This window comes from Balaenoptera ricei, chromosome 1 (genome assembly GCF_028023285.1).
Source record: "Balaenoptera ricei isolate mBalRic1 chromosome 1, mBalRic1.hap2, whole genome shotgun sequence".
In the NCBI taxonomy this organism is placed as follows: Eukaryota; Metazoa; Chordata; class Mammalia; order Artiodactyla; family Balaenopteridae; genus Balaenoptera; species Balaenoptera ricei.
This window is the reverse complement of record NC_082639.1, coordinates 101,547,522-101,570,086: the sequence shown is the minus strand read 5'-3', so window position 1 is coordinate 101,570,086 and position 22,565 is coordinate 101,547,522. Positions and strand designations below refer to the sequence as shown.

At 37.1% G+C, this 22,565-nt stretch overlaps 2 protein-coding genes across 4 annotated transcripts in view; one reads left to right on the top strand and one right to left on the bottom strand.

The window, feature by feature from the left end:
• Window positions 1-10,893, top strand: part of TSPAN2 (tetraspanin 2) — a 41,487-nt gene extending 30,594 nt beyond the window's left edge. For all 3 annotated transcript variants that reach the window (XM_059901223.1, XM_059901214.1, XM_059901232.1), the window contains 2 exons: window positions 146-229; window positions 8,763-10,893. In XM_059901223.1, the coding sequence (XP_059757206.1) occupies window positions 146-229; window positions 8,763-8,828 (150 nt within the window). In that variant the 3' untranslated portion in view covers window positions 8,829-10,893. The remainder of the gene's footprint in view (window positions 1-145; window positions 230-8,762) is intronic.
• A 9,145-nt stretch (window positions 10,894-20,038) lies between these two features.
• On the bottom strand, window positions 20,039-20,898 carry TSHB (thyroid stimulating hormone subunit beta). The gene is made up of 2 exons (XM_059901203.1): window positions 20,737-20,898; window positions 20,039-20,293 (listed from the first exon to the last, which is right to left on the bottom strand). Exons 1-2 carry the CDS (start codon window positions 20,896-20,898, stop codon window positions 20,039-20,041), a joined length of 417 nt encoding a protein of 138 aa, XP_059757186.1.
• Window positions 20,899-22,565: the final 1,667 nt, after the last annotated feature.

Sequence of the window (22,565 nt, the reverse complement as noted above, 5' to 3'; positions counted from 1 at the left end):
CTGGGAGGAATGGTTTAAATATGAACAGAAGCTGACATGGGTTAACTCTCACAGGATGCTCTGTAGAGAGGGAAAGGATTGAATCAGGGTGATGATTCACACATACCATCAGTTGTTACTCCTGACTTTTTCTTTTCCAAAACAGAATTGCATTGATGAAATTGAGAGCATAATCAGTGTTAAGCTCCACCTCATCGGAATTGTCGGTATTGGAATCGCAGGTCTCACGGTGAGAAAGTTCCAGAACATACCTTCTTTGACCCCTAAGAAGCCTTGAACCTTTGTATCTTATTTCTCTTCAAGTGTGATATGGCAGTATCTTAGGAGAGATTTTTCATAAAAGACAAAGATGTTTTTGACAGAATATCTAAGAACAAAGCTAATTAAATACATCAATACATAGTTTTCTCAAATATGATACAAATTTCAGTTTTAAGCTAATTATGACTTTGAGTTTATCATTGCAGTAACTTCCCATTTTAAGGCCACCAAGCTTAAACTAGATGAGTGATTTTTAATTCTGGGTCTCTTCCTTTGTTAGATATTTAAGATAACATAGATTAAACTCTCTCACCTATGATTTACAGAGGTAGCACAGTGTAGTGATTAACAGTGCAAACTCTGGCATCACACTGTCTGGATTCAGCTGCTAGCTCCACTACTTACAAGCCCTGGGGTCACTAGAAAGTTTCTTAATTTCTCTATGTCTCAATTCCCTCATCTGCAAAATGGGGATTTTAATATACCAACCTCAGAAAATTGTTGTGACAATTAAGTGGGATAATACATATAAAGTATTATTAGGAATTAATTCATATAAAGGGTCTGGAACATAGCACTCAATAAATGCTAGCTCTACATAGAATCTGAGTGTTCCCAAACCCAGAACCCAGGCAAACCATATATGGAAGTATGAAGCATAGTGCATCCTTGCACCTGTAGGTAGCTCAGTACTTCTAAAGTACAAAAGAAGAGTGTGCAAGAGTTCATAGGGGCAGAAGGCTATGGTAAGTGTAGCAAGAGATGACACTGGAGAGGGTTATGAGGGTCCACATAATTGAGTTCTTTGTGTGCCTTTTTGATAGGTTGGGCTTTATCCTTAAGGTAGAGGGGAGCCACCCAGGTTTGGAAGGACCTGTAGTGCAGTGTGGAGATAAAGTTGGAGGGAAGTAAGATTGGAGTCAGGTAAGCCCATAAAGAGGTGATTCCCATTGTCCAGGGGCTGAGTGATAATAGCTAATGCTAAGATAGTACTTACCCTCTAGCCCTCCTATGTAGATTAATTCATGGCCTAAGCTGAGGCAGGGGCAATGGAATTGTAAGGAAATCAATGAATTGGCAGTTCTCAGGGGACACACAATCATCTTCCCTCCTTTCTGTATTTAGAGCACAGAGGACTGGGGCAGTGGGTGAAAATACTATGCTGAGGACCTCCCAATCCAGGGGCTTCTCTCAGGGCCTCCCCACCCGCCCTGGGGCTAGCCTGATGGCCAGTCTGCGGCTTCCCAAGGACAATTCTGAGGCAGAAGATTTGAAAATATTCTGCATTAACAGAGGTATCAAATAGACCCTCCCAACAATTCTACAATCTCAAGGAATGAACATTCTAGAAGTGGTCACCCCTGACTCATGACAGTGGCAGGATGAGACTGAAAAAGTTTCTTTCTGAGGGGATCCCTTTAGGTACAAAGAGGTCTAAGCAGGGGTTGCATCCAACCTTACAACCACGGAAAAGGGGAAGGCCCTGTGTTGGCCATCTTGACTCATAAGAAACCCCCAGAGTTCCTTCTTTAATTCTTTTCTTCATAAGGTAAGAGTTTCACAATGTAATCAGCTAACAAAATGTCCATTAGGTGTCTCCCCTGCCACACACTGGTACTGAGTTCTGTCAGCCAAAAGCTTGGAGCCATGATCCCAGCTATTCCCTTAAGTCTGCCCCTTCCCTTCCAATAACTGATAACACATGCCTTTTTAAATTCAGCATCTACAGATCCTAGTCTAATGTAGGATGGGATTGAGTAGAGAATCAGAGAGTTATGGTACTGATTTCTTTGAACAAACATTATAGTAGTCTATGAACAACGCACCTACCGATAGCATATCATAGGCTCTGCAAAATTAATAGGGGAAGTGATTGAGGACAAGAAGGAGTTTTGCCATCCTTCTAGTCAAACCATTTAAGTAGCTATTAATTTTGCTAAATATTTGGCTTTTCAAAGAAGCATCCAAGTGGTAGAAAATGTCAGTAATACCATAGTACAAACACCTCAATTTATGCTTTGGTAAAACTATTGAGTTAAATATTAAAGCATAATGTACACTTAAAAATGAACTGGGAATGAAGAGATGCTCCACTTTTTAATGTGTGGTCACTGTTGCAAAAATTCACAGCTTTGCCGGCAATAGAAAACTATATAGACCACAAGTGTACTTAAACAAGTGGTTACAAACACATTTTCCAAAATAAACATATAAATGAGAGAGATTGGTTCAAGATGGTGGAGTAGAAGGATGTGCACTCACTCCCTCTTGCAAGAGCACTGGAATCACAACTAACTGCTGAACAATCATCAACAGGAAGACACTGGAACTCACCAAAAAAGATACCCCACATCCGAGGACAAAGGAGAAGCCACAATGACATGGTAGGAGGGGCGCAATCACAATAAAATCAAATCCCATAACTGCTGGGTGGGTGACTCACAGACTGGAGAACATTTATACCACAGAATTCCACCCACTGGAGTGAAGGTTCTGAGCCCCGTGTCAGGCTTCCCAACCTGGGGGTCCGGCAACTGGAGAAGGAATTCCTAGAGAATCAGACTTTGAAGCCTAGTGGGATTTGATTGCAGGACTTTGACAGGACTGGGGGAAACAGAGACTCCACTCTTGGAGGGCACACACAAAGTAGTGTGCACATCAGGACCCGGGGAAGGAGCGATGACCCCATAGGAGACTGAACCAGACCTACCTGCTAGTGTTGGAGGGTCTCCTGCAGAGGCAGGGGGTGGCTGTGGCTCACTGTGAGGACAAGGACACTGGCAGCAGAAGTTCTGGGAAGTACTCCTTGGCATGAGCCCTCCCAGAGTCCGCCATTAGCCCCATCAAAGAGCCGGGTAGGCTCCAGTATTGGGTCGCCTCAGGCCAAACAACCAACAGGGAGGGAACCCAGCCCCACCCATCAGCAGACAAGCAGATTAAAGTTTAACTGAGCTCTGCCCACCAGAGCAAAACCAAGCTCTACCTACCACCAGTTCCTCCCATCAGGAAACTTGCACAAGCCTCTTAGATAGCCTCATCCACCAGAGGGCAGACAGCAGAAGCAAGAAGAACTACAATCCTGCAGCCTGTGGAACAAAAACCACATTCACAGAAAGATACACAAGATGAAAAGGCAGAGGGCTACGTACCAGATGAAGAAACAAGATAAAACCCCAGAAAAACAACTAAATGAAGTGGAGATAGGCAACCTTCCAGAAAAAGAATTCAGAATAATGATAGTGAAGAGGATCCAGGACCTCAGAAACAGAATGGAGGCAAAGATCAAGAAGATGCAAGAAACGTTTAACAAAGACCTAGAAGAATTAAAGAACAAACACCTAGAAGGATTAAAGAACAAACAGAGATGAACAATACAATAACTGAAATGAAAACTACACTTGAAGGAATCAATAGCAGAATAACTGAGGCAGAAGAACGGATAAGTGACCTGGAAGACGGAATGGTGGAATTCACTGCTGCAGAACAGAATAAAGAAAAAAGAATGAAAAGAAATGAAGACAGCCTAAGAGACCTCTGGGACAACATTAAATGCAACAACATTTGCATTATAGGGGTCCCAGGAGGAGGAGAGAGAGAGAAAGGACCCAAGAAAATATTTGAAGAGATTATAGTCAAAAACTTCCCTAACATGGGAAAGGAAATAGCCACCCAAGTCCAGGAAGTGCAGAGAGTCCCATACAGGATAAACCCAAGGAGAAACATGCCAGGACACATAGTAATCAAATTGACAAAAATTAAAGACAAAGAAATATTATTGAAAGCAACAAGGGAAAAATGACAACATACAAGAGAACTCCCATAAGGTTAACAGCTGATTTTCTAGCAGAAACTGTACAAGCCAGAAGAGAGTGGCATGACATATTTAAAGTAATGAAGAGGAAGAACCTACAACCAAGATTACTCTACCTGGCAAGGATCTCATTCAGATTCGACGGAGAAATCAAAAGCTTTACACACAAGCAAAAGCTAAGAGAATTCAGCAGCACCAAACCACCTCTACAACAAATGCTAAAGGAACTTCTCTAAGGGGGAAACACAAGAGAAGAAAAGAACCTACAAAAACAAACCCATAACAATTAAGAAAATGGTAATAGGAACATACATATCGATAATTACCTTAAACGTGAATGGATTAAATGCTCCAACCAAAAGACACAGGCTTGCTGAATGGATACAAAAACAAGACCCATATATATGCTGTCTACAAGAGACCCACTTCAGACCTAGGGATACATACAGACTGAAAGTGAGGGCATGGAAAAAGATATTCCATGCAAATGGAAACCAAAAGAACGCTGGAGTAGCAATACTCATATCAGATAAAATAGACTTTAAAATAAAGAATGTTACAAGAGACAAGGAAGGACACTACATAATGATCAAGGGATCAATCCAAGAAGAAGATATAGCAATTATAAATATATATGCACCCAACATAGGAGCACCTCAATACATAAGGCAACTGCTGACAGCTATAAAGGAGGAAATCAACAGTAACACGATAATAGTGGGGGGCTTTAACACCTCACTTACACCAATGGACAGATCATCCAGACAGAAAATTAATAAGGAAACAGAAGCTTTAAATGACACAATAGACCAGATAGATTTAATTGATATTTATAGGACATTCCATCCAAAAACAGCAGATTACACTTTCTTCTCAAGTGCACATGGAACATTCTCCAGGTTTGATCACATCTTGGGTCACAAATCAAGCCTTGGTGAATTTAAGAAAACTGAAATCATATCAAGCATATTTTCTGACCACAACGCTATGAGATTAGAAATCAATTACAGGGGAAAAAATATAAAAAACACAAACACATGGAGGCTAAACAATACGTTACTAAATAACCAAGAGATGACTGAAGAAATCAAAGAGGAAATCAAAAACTACCTAGAGACAAATGACAAGGAAAACACGACCATCCAAAACCTATGGGATGCAGCAAAAGCAGTTCTAAGAGGGAAGTTTATAGCAATACAAGCCTACCTCAAGACACAAGAAAAATCTCAAATAAGCAATCTAACCTTACACCTAAAGAAACTAGAGAAAGAAGAACAAACAAAACCCAAAGTTAGTAGAAGGAAAGAAATCATAAAGATCAGATCAGAAATAAATGAAAAAGAAATGAAGAAAAAAATAGCAAAGATCAATACAACTAAAAGCTGGTTCTTTGAGAAGATAAACAAAATTGATAAACCATTAGCCAGACTCATCAAGAAAAAGAGGGAGAGGCTCAAATCAATAAAATTAGAAATGAAAAAGGAGAAGTTACAACAGACACCGCAAAAGTACAAAGCATCCTAAGAGACTACTACAAGCAACTCTATGGACAATAGAAGATAAATGGACAACCTGGAAGAAATGGACAAATTCTTAGAAAGGTATAACCTTCCAAGACTGAACCAGAAAGAAATAGAAAATATGAACAGACCAATCACAAGTAATGAAATTGAAACTGTGATTAAAAATCTTCCAACAAACAAAAGTCCAGGACAAGATGGCTTCACAGGTGAATTCTATCAAATATTTCGAGAAGAGCTAACACCCACGCTTCTCAAATTCTTCCAAAAAATTGCAGAGGAAGGAACACTCCCAAACTCATTCTGTGAGGCCACCATCACCTTGATACCAAAACCAGACAAAGATACTAAAAAAAAAGAAAATTCCAGACCCATATCACTGATGAATATAGATGCAAAAATCCTCAACAAAATACTAGCAATCAGAATCCAACAACACATTAAAAGGATCATACACCATGATCAAGTGGGATTTATCCCAGGGATGCAAGGATTCTTCAATATACGCAAATGAATCAGTGTGAAACACCATATTAACAAATTGAAGAATAAAAACCATATGATCATCTCAATAGATGCAGAAAAAGCTTTTGACAAAATTCAACACCCATTTATGATAAAAACTCTCCAGAAAGTGGGCATAGAAGGACCTACCTCAACATAATAAAGGTCATATACGACAAACCTATAGCAAACATCATTCTCAATGGTTAAAACCTGAAAGCATTTCCTCTAAGATCAGGAACAAGACAAGGATGTCCACTCTCACCACTATTATTCAACATAGTTTTGGAAGTCCTAGCCATGGCAATCAGAGAAGAAAAAGAAATAAAAGGAATTCAAATTGAAAAAGAAGAAGTAAAACTGTCACTATTTGCAGATGACACGATACTATACACAGAGAATCTTGAAAATTACTAGAGCTAATCAATGAATTTGGTAAAGTTACAGGATACAAAATTAATGCACAGAAATCTCTTGCATTCCTATACACTAATGATGAAAAATCAGAAAGAAATTAAGGAAACACTGCCATTTACCATTGCAACAAAAAGAATAAAATACCTAGGAATAAACCTACCTAGGGAGACAAAAGACCTGTATGCAGAAAACTATAAGACACTGTTGAAAGAAATTAAAGATGATACCAACAGATGGAGAGATATAGCATGTTCTTTGATTGGAAGAATCAACAGTGTGAAAATGACTATACTACCCAAAGCAATCTACAGATTCAATTCAAACCCTATCAAATTACCAATAGCATTTTTTTACAGAACTAGAACAAAAACTCTTAAAATTTGTATGGAGAAACAAAAGACCCTGAATAGCCAAAGCAGTCTTGAGGGAAAAAAAACGGAGCTGGAGGAATCAGACTCCCTGACTTCAGACTATACTACAAAGCTACAGTAGTCAAGACAATATGGTACTGGCACAAAAACAGAAACAGAGATCCGTGGAACAGGATAGAAAGCCCAGAGATAAACCCACGCACCTATGGTCAAGTAATCTATGACAAAGGAGGCAAGGATATACAATGGAGAAAAGACAGTCTCTTCAATAGGTGGTGCTGGGAAAACTGGACAGCTACATGTAAAACAATGAAATTAGAACACTCCCTAACACCATACACAAAAATAAACTCAAAATGGATTAGAGACCTAAATGTAAGACCGGACACTATCAAACTCTTAGAGGACAACATAGGAAGAACACTCTGACATAAATCACAGCAAGATCTTTTTTGATCCACCTCTTAGAGTAATGGAAATAAAAACAAAAATAAACAAATTGGACTTAATGAAACTTCAAAGCTTTTGCACAGCAAAGGAAACTACAAACAAGATGAAAAGACAACCCTCAGAATGGGAGAAAATATTTGCAAATGAATCAATGGACAAAGGATTAATCTCCAAAATATATAAACAGCTCATGCAGCTCAATATTGAAAAAACACACAACCCAATCCAAAAATGGGCAGAAGACCTAAATAGACATTTCTCCAAAGAAGACATACAGATGGCCAAGAAGCACATGAAAAGCTACTCAACATCACTAATTATTTGAGAAATGCAAATCAGAACTACAATGAGGTATCACCTCACACCAGTTAGAATGGGCATCATCAGAAAATCTACAAACAACAAATGCTGGAGAGGGTGTGGAGAAAAGGGAACCCTCTTGCACTGTTGGTGGGAATGTAAATTGATACAGCCACTATGGAGAACAGTATGGAGTTTCCTTAAAAAACTAAAAAAAGAATTAGCATATGACCCAGTGATCCCACTACTGGGCATATACCCAGAGAAAACCATAATTCAAAAAGACATGTGCACCCCAATGTTCATTGCAGCACTATTTACAATAGCCAGGACATGGAAGCAACCTAAATGCCCATCGACAGACGAATGGATAAAGAAGATGTGGTACATATATACAATAGAATATTACTCAACCATAAAACGGAATGAAATTGGGTCATTTGTAGAGACATGGATAGATCTAGAGACTGTCATACAGGGTGAAGTAAGTCAGAAAGAGAAAACAAATACCGTATACTAACGCATATATGTGGAACCTAGAAAAATGGTACAGATGAACCAGTTTGCAGGGAAGAAATTGAGACACAGATGTAGAGAACAAATGTATGCCCACCAAGGGGGGAAAGTGGTGGGGGGATGGGGGTGGTGGTGTGATGAATTGGGAGATTGGGATTGATATGTATACACTGATGTGTATAAAATGGATGACTAATAAGAATGTGCTGTATAAAAAAATAAATAAAATAAAATTCAAAATTTCAAAAACATATATATATAAATTAGATCTGGGATTAACCTGAAATATAAAATTCTAAAACCAGTAGTGTATGAGTCTTTTATAATTATTAAAAACTGCCCTATAAGCTAGAAATAGAGCCCTTTTCTTAAAGCAGAGTCTTGCTATTTTTTAACAATAATAAAATAGGAATGTATTTTAAGCAGTTAACAGAGGTCTTTAACCAGTAGCCATAATTAAATAGCACATATGAAAGTGCCACTTATATTCAGTAATTATTGGTTATAATTATTTGTTAACATGAGTTAAACATGCAAGCAGTTTGCTGGCCTTTTTTTTAAATCAATTTTCATCATTTGAAAGTCATTAACAAGTGGTTCCTTCTATTTCAGATCTTTGGCATGATATTCAGCATGGTCCTTTGCTGTGCGATACGAAATTCACGAGATGTCATATGAAGCTACTTCTACATGAAAATTGTAATCTAGAGCATACAAATGTCACAGGAGCTGTCTCCTGGCTCATTTTTAATATTCAAAGGACATTAGGATCTAAAATAATTTGCTGTTAATTGTACATTTGCACATGTATGTATGTTTGGCTCATTACTGGTTTACCCCTTGAGTGAATGCCTATGTATGCTGACTGAAGCATATTCATGTGTGATCTGCATGTTTCTGGTATATGCATAATGAAATCTGTTTGCTGGGAATTCCTGATTCTTGTTATGTGAGAGAAACACATATTTAACTCTCAGAAAAAGATCAAAGAGCTTTGATAAACTTTAAAAACTTGGTTATTTAGGAAAAAAATATGATAGTGGGTCAGTTTCTCAGACTCTAGCCATAGGAAGTTAGATACAGAGAATTCAGGGATTTCTAGTTTATGGAAGCAATAAGCTACAGGAATTGAGAGATCATGGTGCAGTGTTAAAAGTAACTGTGTTTGGGTTAGGTGTAAGGGTTTCCTGGGATTTTTTTTATATACATACTCTCCCCAGAATTTAGGACTAAACACATCTGTAAAACTAAATATAGCTTGGAAAATCTAATTTGACTAAGTCATACTTTCCTAGTATTTAAAAAACAAAACAAAACAAAACAAAACCTTGCTCTGGAAAGAGGTGTCACACAGACAATCACATGCCCTATAAAACTGAGTGTTTTTAGGACTAGAAAGAAAATCTTTTAATAACTTTTTAAGGAAATATTTTTGTTCTTATATAAAGACATTTAAATATTGCTTTATGACTTTCCTTTTCTGACTCTTCTCTGAACTACTGTAACCCCCACATACACAAAAGGGCTTTTATCTCCAACTTTTCTGTGTTTCTTCAGATGTAAGCATAGAAAGACTAAAGCAAGAGATCTGGCAGTTGCAAATTGTGGGAAAGAGAATTTTTACTGGCACTGTATCTTTGAAATACCTCATAACTTGAGTTTACATATTTTCCTAATTTTTTGGTATTTTTCTTATTTATTCACCTAGAGAATTCTTCTTTATAGATTAAGAACTACAGTTTTTGCCACTTAAAATATACTATATCATGAGCATCCTTAGCCAAACCAAAATAAAGAAAAACATCCTCTCCTAGTTTTGTGCACACAACAGAGACAAGCTAAGGAAACAAAAATACACACACAACAGAAATATGTTCCTTCTGTGCAGGTCTCCTATAAAAATAAAATGTTTGTGTTCTTTATGGTCTTGATGCTTCATTGTAACCCCAAATTTACAATCTAAATTGACATATACGTCCATTTTTAAATAGCAACTTGGTACATTTAGTAAATCATGGATTTTTTCAAATTACATTTTAAAAGGCCACACAAAAATGAAAGTATGGGGGACTTTTGGAAACCCCCAAGTCAGTTTGTACTCATGTGAGAACACAAATCTTTGGGTCTGCACTAAAGGAGAGTGTGCACTCCAAGAAAGTTTTACAAAACATTTTGCTGAGAACACGTAACCATTTGAAATAATCTCACTCCTACAGGGAACCACATTTCTCCTGCCATACTTGCTACTGCTACTAACTGTGGAGGAAGATTTCTAGAAAAAAAGTCAGACTGGAAGCAAGCCAAAAATTTAATTGTGCATGGCTACTTTGCTGTGTCTGTAGCTAACAGAAAGATTATTTTAAGAAACTCACTTCATGAAATAGATGTTTCTACCCTGGTAGTTGAGAAGTAGAGCTTTTTAAGTAAAGAACAAAAAGCCACCATCTCTCTTGGTGGCTTATTTCACCTGTCTGCCTGAAGACAGGAAACAGGCTTAAGGGCATACTTAGGTTTCTTCCAGCTCAGAATCTTCTGGGATTCAACAAAAGTGAGTTTCATTCTATATCTGAATTAACCTTAAAGAAGTCTAGCTAAAAGTGGAAGAGTAGAGATTTGTTCCATATGTGATTAAAGTGTGACTTTTGGGAGTAATTTTTCTAAAATATGTGCCATGAGTAAAATTAGAGAATTTCATCTCTGAGTGAGGGTAGAATTATATACATATATATCTTGAATCTACATATGCATCTTGAATATATATCTCTTGAATATATATACATATATAACTTGAACATATGTATACGTGTATGTGTGTGTATATATGTATATACACACACATACATGTATACATATATGTGTACATATATATACACACACGTATAAAGTTTTGGTTATATCTGTTTACCTGACCTAATTTGAGATCAGGCCCAAAGATTTTCTTAAATGTATGGTGCCAAGGCACAGAATTAAAACTTCTTGATGAAATATTTTAACTTATTTCAAATTAAATTTTCTATGTACCAGAATTTCTTGTTTGATTTATCTTAAAATCCTGTTATATCTTTATACACACTCATTCAACTTATCTAAATGCCTAACTATCAATCAACCCAAATAATATGGTGAAAAAAGGAAAGAGTAGTAACCTTTCTATAGTGTTACTAATAGCAGCTGGGCTTAAAAACAACACTCTAACAAAGTTATCTCATATAGTTATATTTCAATTGATATTGTTTCACCTGAATTACACCTCTTCTCCCCAGAGTAGCTCCTTTGTCATCCATAGTACAACCTGTAAAATTACACACTGATACAGAGGCCAGTGTAACCGCCTGTGCAGTCATCAATGACAGGTGCTCTCCTTTCCCCTGTGAGCAGTGCCAGTAGGTTTGGCGTGGTGAGAATGAGGCTCCTGGAAAGATGGCAGTGAAGGAGATAGCATATTTTCCCTTCTGAAGTAAGTTTATCAGAGATTAAAAGGAAGAGACCCCCTCCGTGTCATGGGTAAAATGTGGTTTCCATGGCCCCAAGGGCAGCCCTTGAGTATTCAGGAGGTGCACCCCAGCTTTCCCGGTTCACCACTCCCATGTAACCACCAGCCCCTTGATTTCAGCAGCCCCATTTTCCCCACCCCTAGGAGGGAGCACTAGTGAACCCTTGAATCTAGTCATTTAACTACATCATCTTAGTTTGGGCTCATCAAAATCAAATTTGTGTTAAGGTATATTTTAAGACAGACAAATGGTTTCTATTTTCTTTCAACAAGAATTTTTTTTTTTCTATAAAATGTACTTGTGAGGTACTGTATGTAGGTGTCTTTTGAAAGGTAAAAAGACTACAATGCAAAATGTTGTTATTAATCATTTTGTTGGTTTTCTCATTTTAACAACCACTAAATACATTTCAGGAATCCACTATTCAGATGGCTATCTCCTGCGGACATGGAATACATGAAGAATAGAAGTAATATGTCCTGAATGTTGCAAAGCAAAATCTATGCTGATTTCACAAAGTTTTTAGCTAATATGCCAGGAACACTTCCAAAACTTTGGTGTTGTTTTTGTTTTTGTCCTGTATAATTTATGATGGTTTTACTTATATTAAATAGAAGAAATTTAAATTAAATTAAAAGAAATAACCAACAAAGTGCCTAGCATGCCTGACACTAATGAATATTACCTATTGTTACAATTATTATGTTTATGAGTTTTTGTTAATTATAAATCAAACATGTGTAATTGTGTATAACTAAAGATACTCTTGCATGATACCAAATACCTATTTGAACACATTCATTTGCTGAATTAATGAATAGTTTTTTATATATTTCCCAATTCTATTTTAATTTAAAGACTATATATCAAGAGCCATAGCTACAGTTCCTATATTTTTCTCTGGGCCTGCTCTGCCTTGTAAGATGCAACCCATTCTAATATTAGAATTGTTTTCTTACTTTGTTTTGGAACTACTATTTTGTACACTTGAAAAAACTCTTTATAAGAATGCTGATATGCTAAGATGAACAAGACAAGTCTCTGTCCTCAAGGAGGTTAGAGTGGAAAAAAGGCAAGTATAATTACCATGAGGTAAGTGCTATGATAATCATTAACCCAGAGTGGATCCATTCAACCTTGGGAAGGATGGTCAGAGGAAAGAGGTTTCCTGAATTTTGAGGTCACCACACTGAGTCCTGAAGAACCCATACAAATGAGTCAAGTAAAAAGTAATAGAGGTAGAAAAGAAAAGGGGATTACTGAGGAACAGTATGAAGAAGGCCCTGAAACAGAGAAAGCATGGAAACATTCAAAGAGGGAAGGTCAAGAACTGAGTTGATAAAGGGCCCTGTTAAACTGTGCTAAGGAGTCTTAGGTTTTGTACAGAGGTCCTTGGGAAATTTTTAAACAAAATCAAATTAATTTGATTAATTGATTTTAATCAAATTAATTTTTACAAAATCAAATTTCAGCCTTTTAAAGATTACTCAGCTTTAGTATAAACAATGATTGGAGGGCAAAGGCCAGAGTCATGAGGATTTCTAACTAATGAACTGCAAATTCTACCAAGAAGTAGTAGACAGATGCAAGAGAAATTGAGGGAAAGAGGAACCTAGAGTCATGCCTAGGTTTCTTGGCAGCTGGAAGATAGTGGTGTACAGGAGGAAAAGCAGATTGTAGTGATGATGCAAGTTGGAGATGACTACAGGACATCCAAGAGGATATATAAACAGGCACTGGATATATGACTCTGAAGCTCAGGAAAGAAGTCTAGACTAGAACTGTAGTTGAGGAATCTGCAACATAAAAGTAGTAATGCCCAGATTTGAACAATATGAGCCACCTCTCATATTTAAGATTTCAGTGATAAAGTTTAAAAAATTATAATCTCCTACTCTAGTAAGATAAAAGCCCCAAACAATTCTTTACTCCCCATGCATTTCTTAATCTCAGACTGGAGTGTCTCTTAGCTACCTGCATTCCTTCAATAGCTGCCATCTAAACTGTCTTTTAATGCAATGAGTGTAATTCCTTAGGACAACCAAGGTCGAATGAATACAAATTGAAGTTTCTCGTATGCTCTACATTTAAGTGTCCACAAGGTCAACAGGACACATAAGATTATCACAACACTAGCCCTTCCTTCACAAAGTTTATAACCTTCACCCCTACAGCACCAAGCAAAATTACATTCCCAGAAGGAAGTATAGTCCAGAACTATATTACTGTTGCCTGCTAAACACCACAGCATAGATTTTGAGTCATCTTAGAGAAAAGGGGTATAAAGCCATGACAGGAGAAAATGTTGACTTCAGCCTCATTAGGACTGGTTATAAATGCCATGGTTGTATTACATTGAGACTCCAGATATGTGACCTCCACTGGGCCCTCTAGGGAAGCAGAAAGGTCAGGGAAGATCAGGACTAAAAATTGTCCTGAATGTTGGACTATTAACAAGTCTTTGTTGACCTTACTGAAAACAGTTTCAAGGGAAGATAGGAGTGGAAGTCAAATTGTAATGGGTTAAGAAGAGAATGAGAAGTGAGGAAGTAAATATTTAGTGTAAGGTTCTTGCTCTGGTCTGATTGTTTCTCCCTAAAATTCATATGTTGAAATCCTAATGCCCATTGTGATAGTATTAGGAGGTGGGGTCTTTGAGAAGTGCCTAGGTCATGAGGGTGGAGCCCTCATGAATGGGATTAGTGTTCTTATAAAAAGAAACCCTACAGAGATCCCTTGCCCCTTCCACCAAGTGAGGACACAGTAAGAAGGAGCCAGCTATGAAGCAGGAAGAGCTCTCACCAGAACATGACCATGCTGGCACCATGACCTTGAACTTCCCAGCTGGAAGAGCTGTGAGAAATAGATTTTTGTCATTTATAAGCTACCCAATCTGTGGTATTTTGCTATAGCAGCCCAAACAAAGACAGGGCTATTTCACAAAGAACCTGGAATAAGAATTCAAGGAGAGAGAGGTAAATAAATATAAGGTTGCACAGGGTCGAGAGAGAGCTGTTTGCTTGTTTTTGCTTTTGCTTTTTTTTTTTTTTTTTTTTTGGATGAGAAGCCATTCAAGGATGCTTTATACTGAAGCAAAGGAGTCCATAAAGAGGAAGCAAGAGAAGATAGAAGAGGAAACAGCAAGGTCCTGGAGGAAATGGAGGATGGGATGAGGAGCATCTTTTGAAACTAGTGGAAAAGATGCTGAAGCAATCAGTAATTTTCAGTTGAAAAAGTGTCAGAAACCCAACTCTAGCTTAAGCAGAACAGGAAAGTTATGATTTCTTTAAGGGTTGAAGCTGGCTTCACATTAGACCTACTGATATCAGAAGGTCTCCCTTTCCTCACTCTCTTGTTCTTCTCTGGGTTGGCTTTATTCTCAGGCTGGCTGTTTCTAGGAGATGCCAAAGATGGCTAGCAGTGGCTCTAGGTTCACATTCTAGCAGCTTAGAAACCCCAACAGGCCAAGCACTCCTCTTTGTCCAACAGTTACAGTTAAAGCCCTGAGACTGACTCCTACTGGAAGAGATTAGGTCATATGTCCCCCCCTTAATCAGTCAGGCTTGGTTGAGCTTAAGTAGCATGCCTACCTCCATCAGCTCCACTCAAACCATTTGACTTGGAAAAGGGTGGGGGGAGAGCCCCCAAAGGAAAATCAAGGTGCAGCTACCAAAGGAAGGGACATGGATGTTAGCCAGGCAAAAATGGTAGGTGAAAGGAGGGTAATAGAAGTAGAGAAAGTGAGACAGAGTTGTGTTAAAAGATAAGTAAGAATCGGCTAAAAGAAATGAGAGGGTAAGGAAGAACCCAACACAGAACATTAGAACTAGAGTGGAAGATACCATGATATAAGAATTTTTATGGCACTTAAACTCAGACTTGCTGCTCAATAAAGGGGGGAGAGGTAATTTCTTATATAAAAAAACAACCTTTTAAAAATTGAGGTATAATTGACATACATTATATTACTTTCAGGTGTACAAAATAATGATTCAATATTTGTAAATATTTCAAAATAATCACCACAATAAGTCCAGGTAACATCTGTCATCTCACATAGTTACAGAATTTTTTCTTCTGATGAGAACTTTCAAGATTTACTCTCTTAGCAACTTTCAAATATGCAACACAGTATTATTAACTACAGTCGCCATGCTGTACCTCCCCATGACTTATTTATTTTATAACTGGAAGTTTTTTCCTTTTGACCCCCTTCATCCATTTCACCTACCTCCCCACCCTCCACCTCTGGCAACCACCTACCTGTTATCTTTTTCTATGGGCTTTTTTGGGGTTTTTTTCCCCACATATAAGTGAAATCAAATGGCAGTGATTGGCAGTCTTTCTCCATCTGACTTTTTCACTTATAATACACTCGGGCTCCATCCATGTTGCCGAAAATGGCAAGATTTCCTTTTTGTCTGCTGAGCAGTAGTCCATTATGTATATCTACCACATCATTAACCATTCGTCTATCAATGGACACCTAGGTTGTTTCCAAATCTTGGCTATTGTAAATAGTGCTGCAATGAACATAGGGGTGCATGTATCTTTTCCAGTTAATATTTTCATTTTCTTCAGATAAATATCCAGATGTGGAATTGCTGGATCATATGGTAGCTCTATTTTCCATTTTTTTTAAAGGAAACTCCATACAGTTTTCCATAATGGCTCCACGAGTTTATAACCCCACCAACAGTGTACAAGCGTTCCTTTTTCTCCTTGTTATTTGTTGTCTTTTTGACAATAGCTATTCTAACAGGTGTGAGATGATATCTCATTGTGGTTTTTATTTGCATTTCCCTGAAGATTAGTGATATTGTACATCTTTTCATGTACCTGTTGGCTGTCTGCATGTATTCTTTGGAAAAAATGTCTATTCAGGTCCTCTGCCCATTTTCCAAATCAAGCTGTTCATTTTTCTGTTTTTTTCAATGTCGAGTTACATGAATCTTTGTATATTTGGGATATTAACCCCTTATGGGATATATTGTTGGCAAATACCTTCTCCCATTTAGTAGGTTGCCTTTTTATTTTGTTGATAGTTTCCTTTGCTGTGCAGAAGCTTTTTAGTTTGATGTAGTTTATTTATTTTTGCTTTTGTTTCCATTGTCTGAGGAAACAGATCAAAAAAAATTATTGCTAATACCAATGTCAAAGAGCATACTGCCTACATTTTCTTCTAGGAGTCTTATGGTTTCAGGTCTTACGTTTAAGTCTTTAATCTATTTTGAGTTGATTTTTGTATATGGTGTGAGAAAGTAGTCCAGTTTCATTCTTTTGCATGTAGACGTCCAGTTTTCTCAACACCATTTATTGAAGAGGCTGTCCTTTCCCCATTGTATAGTCTTGGCTCTTTTGTTGTATATTAATTGACCATATATACATGGTTTTATTCTGAGCTCTCTATTCTGTTCAATTGATTTAGTGTCTTTTTTTAATGCCAATACCATACTGTTTTGATTACTATAGCTTTGTAATATAGTTTGAAATCAGGACAGATGATGCTCCAGCTTTGTTCTTCTTTCTCAGGATTGCTTTGGCTATTTGAGGTCTTTTGTGGTTCTGTACAAATTTTAGAATTGTTTGTTCTAGTTCTGTAAAACATGGCATTGGAATTTTGATAAAGATTGCATTGAATCTGTAGATCACTTTGGGTAGTATGGACATTTATTTGAACAATATTAATTCTTCCAATCCATGAGCACAGACTATCTTCCCACTTATTTGTGTCTTCTTCATGTTCTTTCATTAGTGTCTTATAGTTTTCAGTGTACAGGTCTTTTACCTCCTATTTATTTTTGATGTAACTGTAAATAGGACAGTTTTGTTAATGTTTCTGTTAGTTTATTACTAGTATATATAAATGCAACCAATTTCTGTACATGATTTTGTATCCTGCAATTTTACTAAATTCATTTATTAGTTCTCACAGTTTTTTGATGGAGTCTTTAGGGTTTTCTATATACAGTATCATGCAGTAATGACCATTTTACATTTTCATTTCCAATTTGGATGTCTTTTATCTTTTTCTTGCCTACTTTCTCTGGCTAAGACTTCCAATATATTGGTAAGAGTGAATATTCTTGTATTGTTCCTCTTCTTAGAGAAAAAGTTTTCATCGGTATGATGTTAGCTGTGGGCTTGCATATATGGCCTTTATTATGTTGAGGTACATTCCCTTTAAAAGAGAACTTTTATTACTTGAAGTTCCTATTATCAGGAAGCATCACACAGTTCCCTGCCAATATATCATCTTGGTACATTCACTTACTTCTAAAGAGTTTGGCCATTAGAAAAGCAGAGATTGCTGCTGCACCAATCCCAAATCCACTTAGTTATGAAAGAACTCTTTATATTTCAAAGTTAAATGAGAAACAAGAGGGACTCTTTTTAAAGAACTGAATCTTAAACTTCCTCTGCCCAAAACTGACTTATTAAACTTCAGGTTGAATTAAAGACCAGTTCAGAAGATGTTCCAAAATTTCCATCTTTCTCTTCTCACACAAGCAATAATTCTTCACTTCCCCATCTCTAAGTTCTCTATTCATTCTCCCACTTCTAAACCCAAAGAATACTAATACATTCCAAAATAGCATTTCCATATACCCAAGTTTCTGGATCCAGTTGAGGTAAATTTTTGGTCATGCCAATTCCTAAGCTCCTTTCTAAGGCTTCTTTGCCTTGGACAACTCCATTTTCAAAAGTAGTTTAATATAATTTACATATGCATCTAATCCAAATGGACTGCCTTCAGTGGAAGGAAACAAGTTGTCTCTAATGCACCCATTCTAGGGCTCCATGGTGGTACAGGCCACCACACCCATGTCCAGGCCTAGCCTCCTCCCTGAAGGTTGAGGAAGCCCATTTAATGAATGTCTTCTGAGCTGGACTGTTTATAAGGGGCCTCACTGAACCCCATAGCCTTTCCACAGCTCAAGTCCTTGGAAAACATTTTTCAGATTCTGTGAAAGTCATATGTGATTAGTGCCAGTTAGGTTTGAACATTAGACTTTTTACTCATTAATCAAAAATCTATATTTGATATACAGTTTTCAGAGGGAATGTTTTAATCCTACAGATTTAAGTGTCCATGTTGTCAAGTGATATGAGAACCCAAAACCCCAGATTAATATTTGGAGATCATGATAACATTGACTTCAGATATTAAGGTAAGAATAATGTGGATTCATGACTTTGTATATAAATGTACAACTATTCTGTCCCCATTGACAGAACACGGGTTTGGTACTAATCCATCTACACCACCTTAGCATCCCCCCCGGACACTGTCACTCTGCAGGCATTTACAACATGTGCCCAGATGAATGCAACCAATGACTAGGATATAACAAAGACAACCGGCCCTGCTGACAATTGATGTTTACCCAATGGCAGCAATTTGGATGGAGAGAAATGGGAAAATATAGGATAAGTCATCTTTTTTGAGGTCAAGTCTGCAGGGCACTAGGTCTGTCTCACTTCACACAGCTATTGAAACCAAACTCTCATGAAAGAGTACCTAAGGAAGGAAGAGAAAAATAAACCACTCACTAAGCACATTTACTGGAAAACAGTGTTTAACTATTGAAGGTTTAGGTTAGAATTTAGGATGATTCCTCTCTGTTAGATCCCTTAGCACTCTACCACTATTCCTAAAATCTTTCATAATCATACTAGTTTTTCATGACATCGAAAGCCAAAACAGGGTAAGTTGCTGGAAAGTGTCTCAAATTACCTTAAAGACTACAAAGGATTTAGACTTCTACATGTAAAATGATCGTGGCCTCTTTTCTAGGCTTTTGGAGTATAACTTTCATAAGTCAGTAGGCCCACCAGAGTAATTAAATTAAATAGATTAAAATATACTGTTTACTGAGTTTTAGTGAAGTTTTATCTTGTGTATTTGAATGACAGGATAAAGTAGTATATTGCAGATTTCATATATTCCTTACTCTCCTTCTCTACTCCAGCCCCGTTTCAGCCTTTGGAAGTAGGTGTCTCCAGTACGCTGACGCCATATGTTCCTTCAGCCGCTGATCACATTACTCTGTAGCTTTCCCATATTCATTTTCTATGTCAAGACAAACCTCGTGGCCCTCTGTTAAGAGAGCCTGATTAAGGCTGTCTTTCATTAGTATTTCAGGTTCCTGTTCTCCATTTTACCTGCACTCTGCCCTTTCATGTGGAAACCATCCTTCATATGAGCTGGAAATTCTCTTTCACTCACTTTTTCTTCTAAAGCCCTTAAGCTCGCTAATGCATAAACGGGTATGAGTATGGATGAAATAATACTCAAATGTACACATGGTGTTGTGAAATATATCGATATTTTATTAGTTTTATTCCAGGTAAACACATTTAACCAAATTGCAAATTACATCGCAATTGAAGTTAGATAGAAAATCCCACCACATAGGACTTCTGAGGTTTGGTACAGTAGTTTGTTTTGATGGCCTCATGTATACAATCACTATAGTCAGTATTACACTTGCCACACTTACAGCTTATAGCTACAGGGTAGGAGAAATAAGGAGTAACATGGCGTGGGCATCCTGGTATTTCTACAGTCTTGTACATGAAGTCTCTATATGTACAAACATCCTGGGACAGAGCATATTTGGGAAGAAACAGCTTGCCATTGAAGTCCTGAGGAAAGAATTAAAAAAGGAGCATACTGTGATAGGACTTTAGAAAATATATAGATAATGGAAACAGATACAAATCAATTCACTTATATTCCTTTGTCACAATCAGGACTGGAGGAGGATTCCTTAGTTCCATTCCCTGGTACTAACTCAACATATCCACACTAAATCCCATAGAGACAAAAGTGGCACCCCCTCTTTTACCTTATATCATGAGAACAAGATAAGTTTTAAATAGATTTTGGAAGTAAAACTGTTATAAAATTATCTGTATCCACTCTGCTGAGTAGATACTGTAACCTGTGTACTCTACCTCTACAGAGCCAATAACCATCAGATTTTGGAAATGAGGTTGTGTTTTATCTCATTTTCTCTCTGGATAGAATAGGACTGAGTCTAGGTTTATCTAATTTTCAGCTAAAAGAAGTGAAATGAACTACATACCCGTGTCATACAATATCCAGCACAGATGGTGGTGTTGATGGTTAGGCAGTAAGCACACTCTTTCCTTTCGACATGCATCATATACTCAGTTGGAATACAAAAAGCCATTGCTTGCCCACATGCAAGGCCAAAAAGCATGGACATCAGGAAGATAGCAGTCATGCTAAATCAAAGATAAAATTAAAGAATCTATTACATGTATCCTTTAGGACATTCAGAAGGGACATTCAGAAAGAGCTATAATGTGTGTGTATGTGTGTGTGTGTATAAATATATATATTTATTGAATGCCTACTATGTCCTGGGCCCTATATTAGGTGTTTTTACATAGTTAATACTCTCAGTAACCTTTCTTTATACACTTAGATGTGGCTATGATCCACATACCCCATAGTGACAGAGCTCACATAGTGAAAGTCCTGCTTGCAAGTGCCACTTAGCTCCACTGGGCAGTGAAATGGCAAGCCTGAAACACTATAACAGAAAAGTGGCAGGGACACATATGTCAACTAAGTACAAAATAATTCATTCAATGGAAACAATCAAAATACCTGCCTTTATCATTATAAGAAGTGAGTTAACAGGCTTCAGTAAGGGCTTTCCCAGAAATGTGCTTTTCTAAAAACTTTGGTTCAATAGCTTAAAAGGCCAACAAACTGGTCATAATAAGAAAAGGCAAAGAAATCAAGGAAGTGCATAATCAAACTTCAGTACCAGCTCAATGCAAACAGTCTTGCATATGATTCTACCCAATGCCTGTCAAGAAAGACAAGGCTAAAGGTCAACTAAAACTACCACTGGTGTTAAGGGGCTAACCCAGAAATCTAAAAACCCTTCTTCTCAACCCTTAGGATATCCTTTAAGGTTGAAAGAATTAGAGTTGGAAAAATAAAATTATTTTACTCAGAAGTTGTATGGAACTCATTATCTTAAAAAGATTGTGGAGGCAAAAAATACAGATTGACACAATGAGAATAATACAATCAAGGATGACAGGTCCACTGTAAGTTAGCCAGGAAAGTAAAATAAGTTTTGGGTACACGGAAGACAACAGAGGATCCACTGTGCCTCAGGCAGAACACGTATCTCTATAGAGTCTGTCTGATGAAGAGTGTGTTCACTATCAACTGGACTTTGTAATGAGTTGGATAATGTTATGACTTATAATTATTTAAGTTTTGCTACTGAGAGAGGGTAATCAAGTTTCAGACTTTTGGATGTAAGTTGATCACTTCAAAGATTGTACAGTTAGCTAGGCATATTTGGATTTTTTTCCTTCTCAAGTATCATTGTCAGAAAAGAAAATACATATCTTAATGGAGTAGTATTACCTTTGAACACAAACTTGTTTTATTATTCTATTAAATAAATTATAATTCATTAAATGTTGTTATTCAATCATGAAAAATGTATCAAGATTTTTCTCAATTTTTTTCTCAGATCTATCTCAGATCTATCAATTATATCCCAAGAGCATCTTTAAGCTACATACACTGAAACTTCCATTAACTGAAATCTCATAGACTCTGCCTCAGTTAACAAGAATTTTTGTCTTTAATCAGCTCATAGAAAAAAATGAAACCACATTCAACAAGCTACCAGGTATTTATTTTAAATGTCAACTTCCAGAGATTAGTGGCCATTCCAACCAGTCTCCTATTTGGAGAATGAGAATTGCTGATAAATTAGACAAACATCTATTGAGCATTTAAAGTAGGCACTGACAGACACAAAATGGATAAGCTATGGTCTTTGACCTCAAGGGCTGACAGTCTAGTGAAGGAGATAACTATGAAAACTAATAATAAAAATACATATTGTTTAACTGA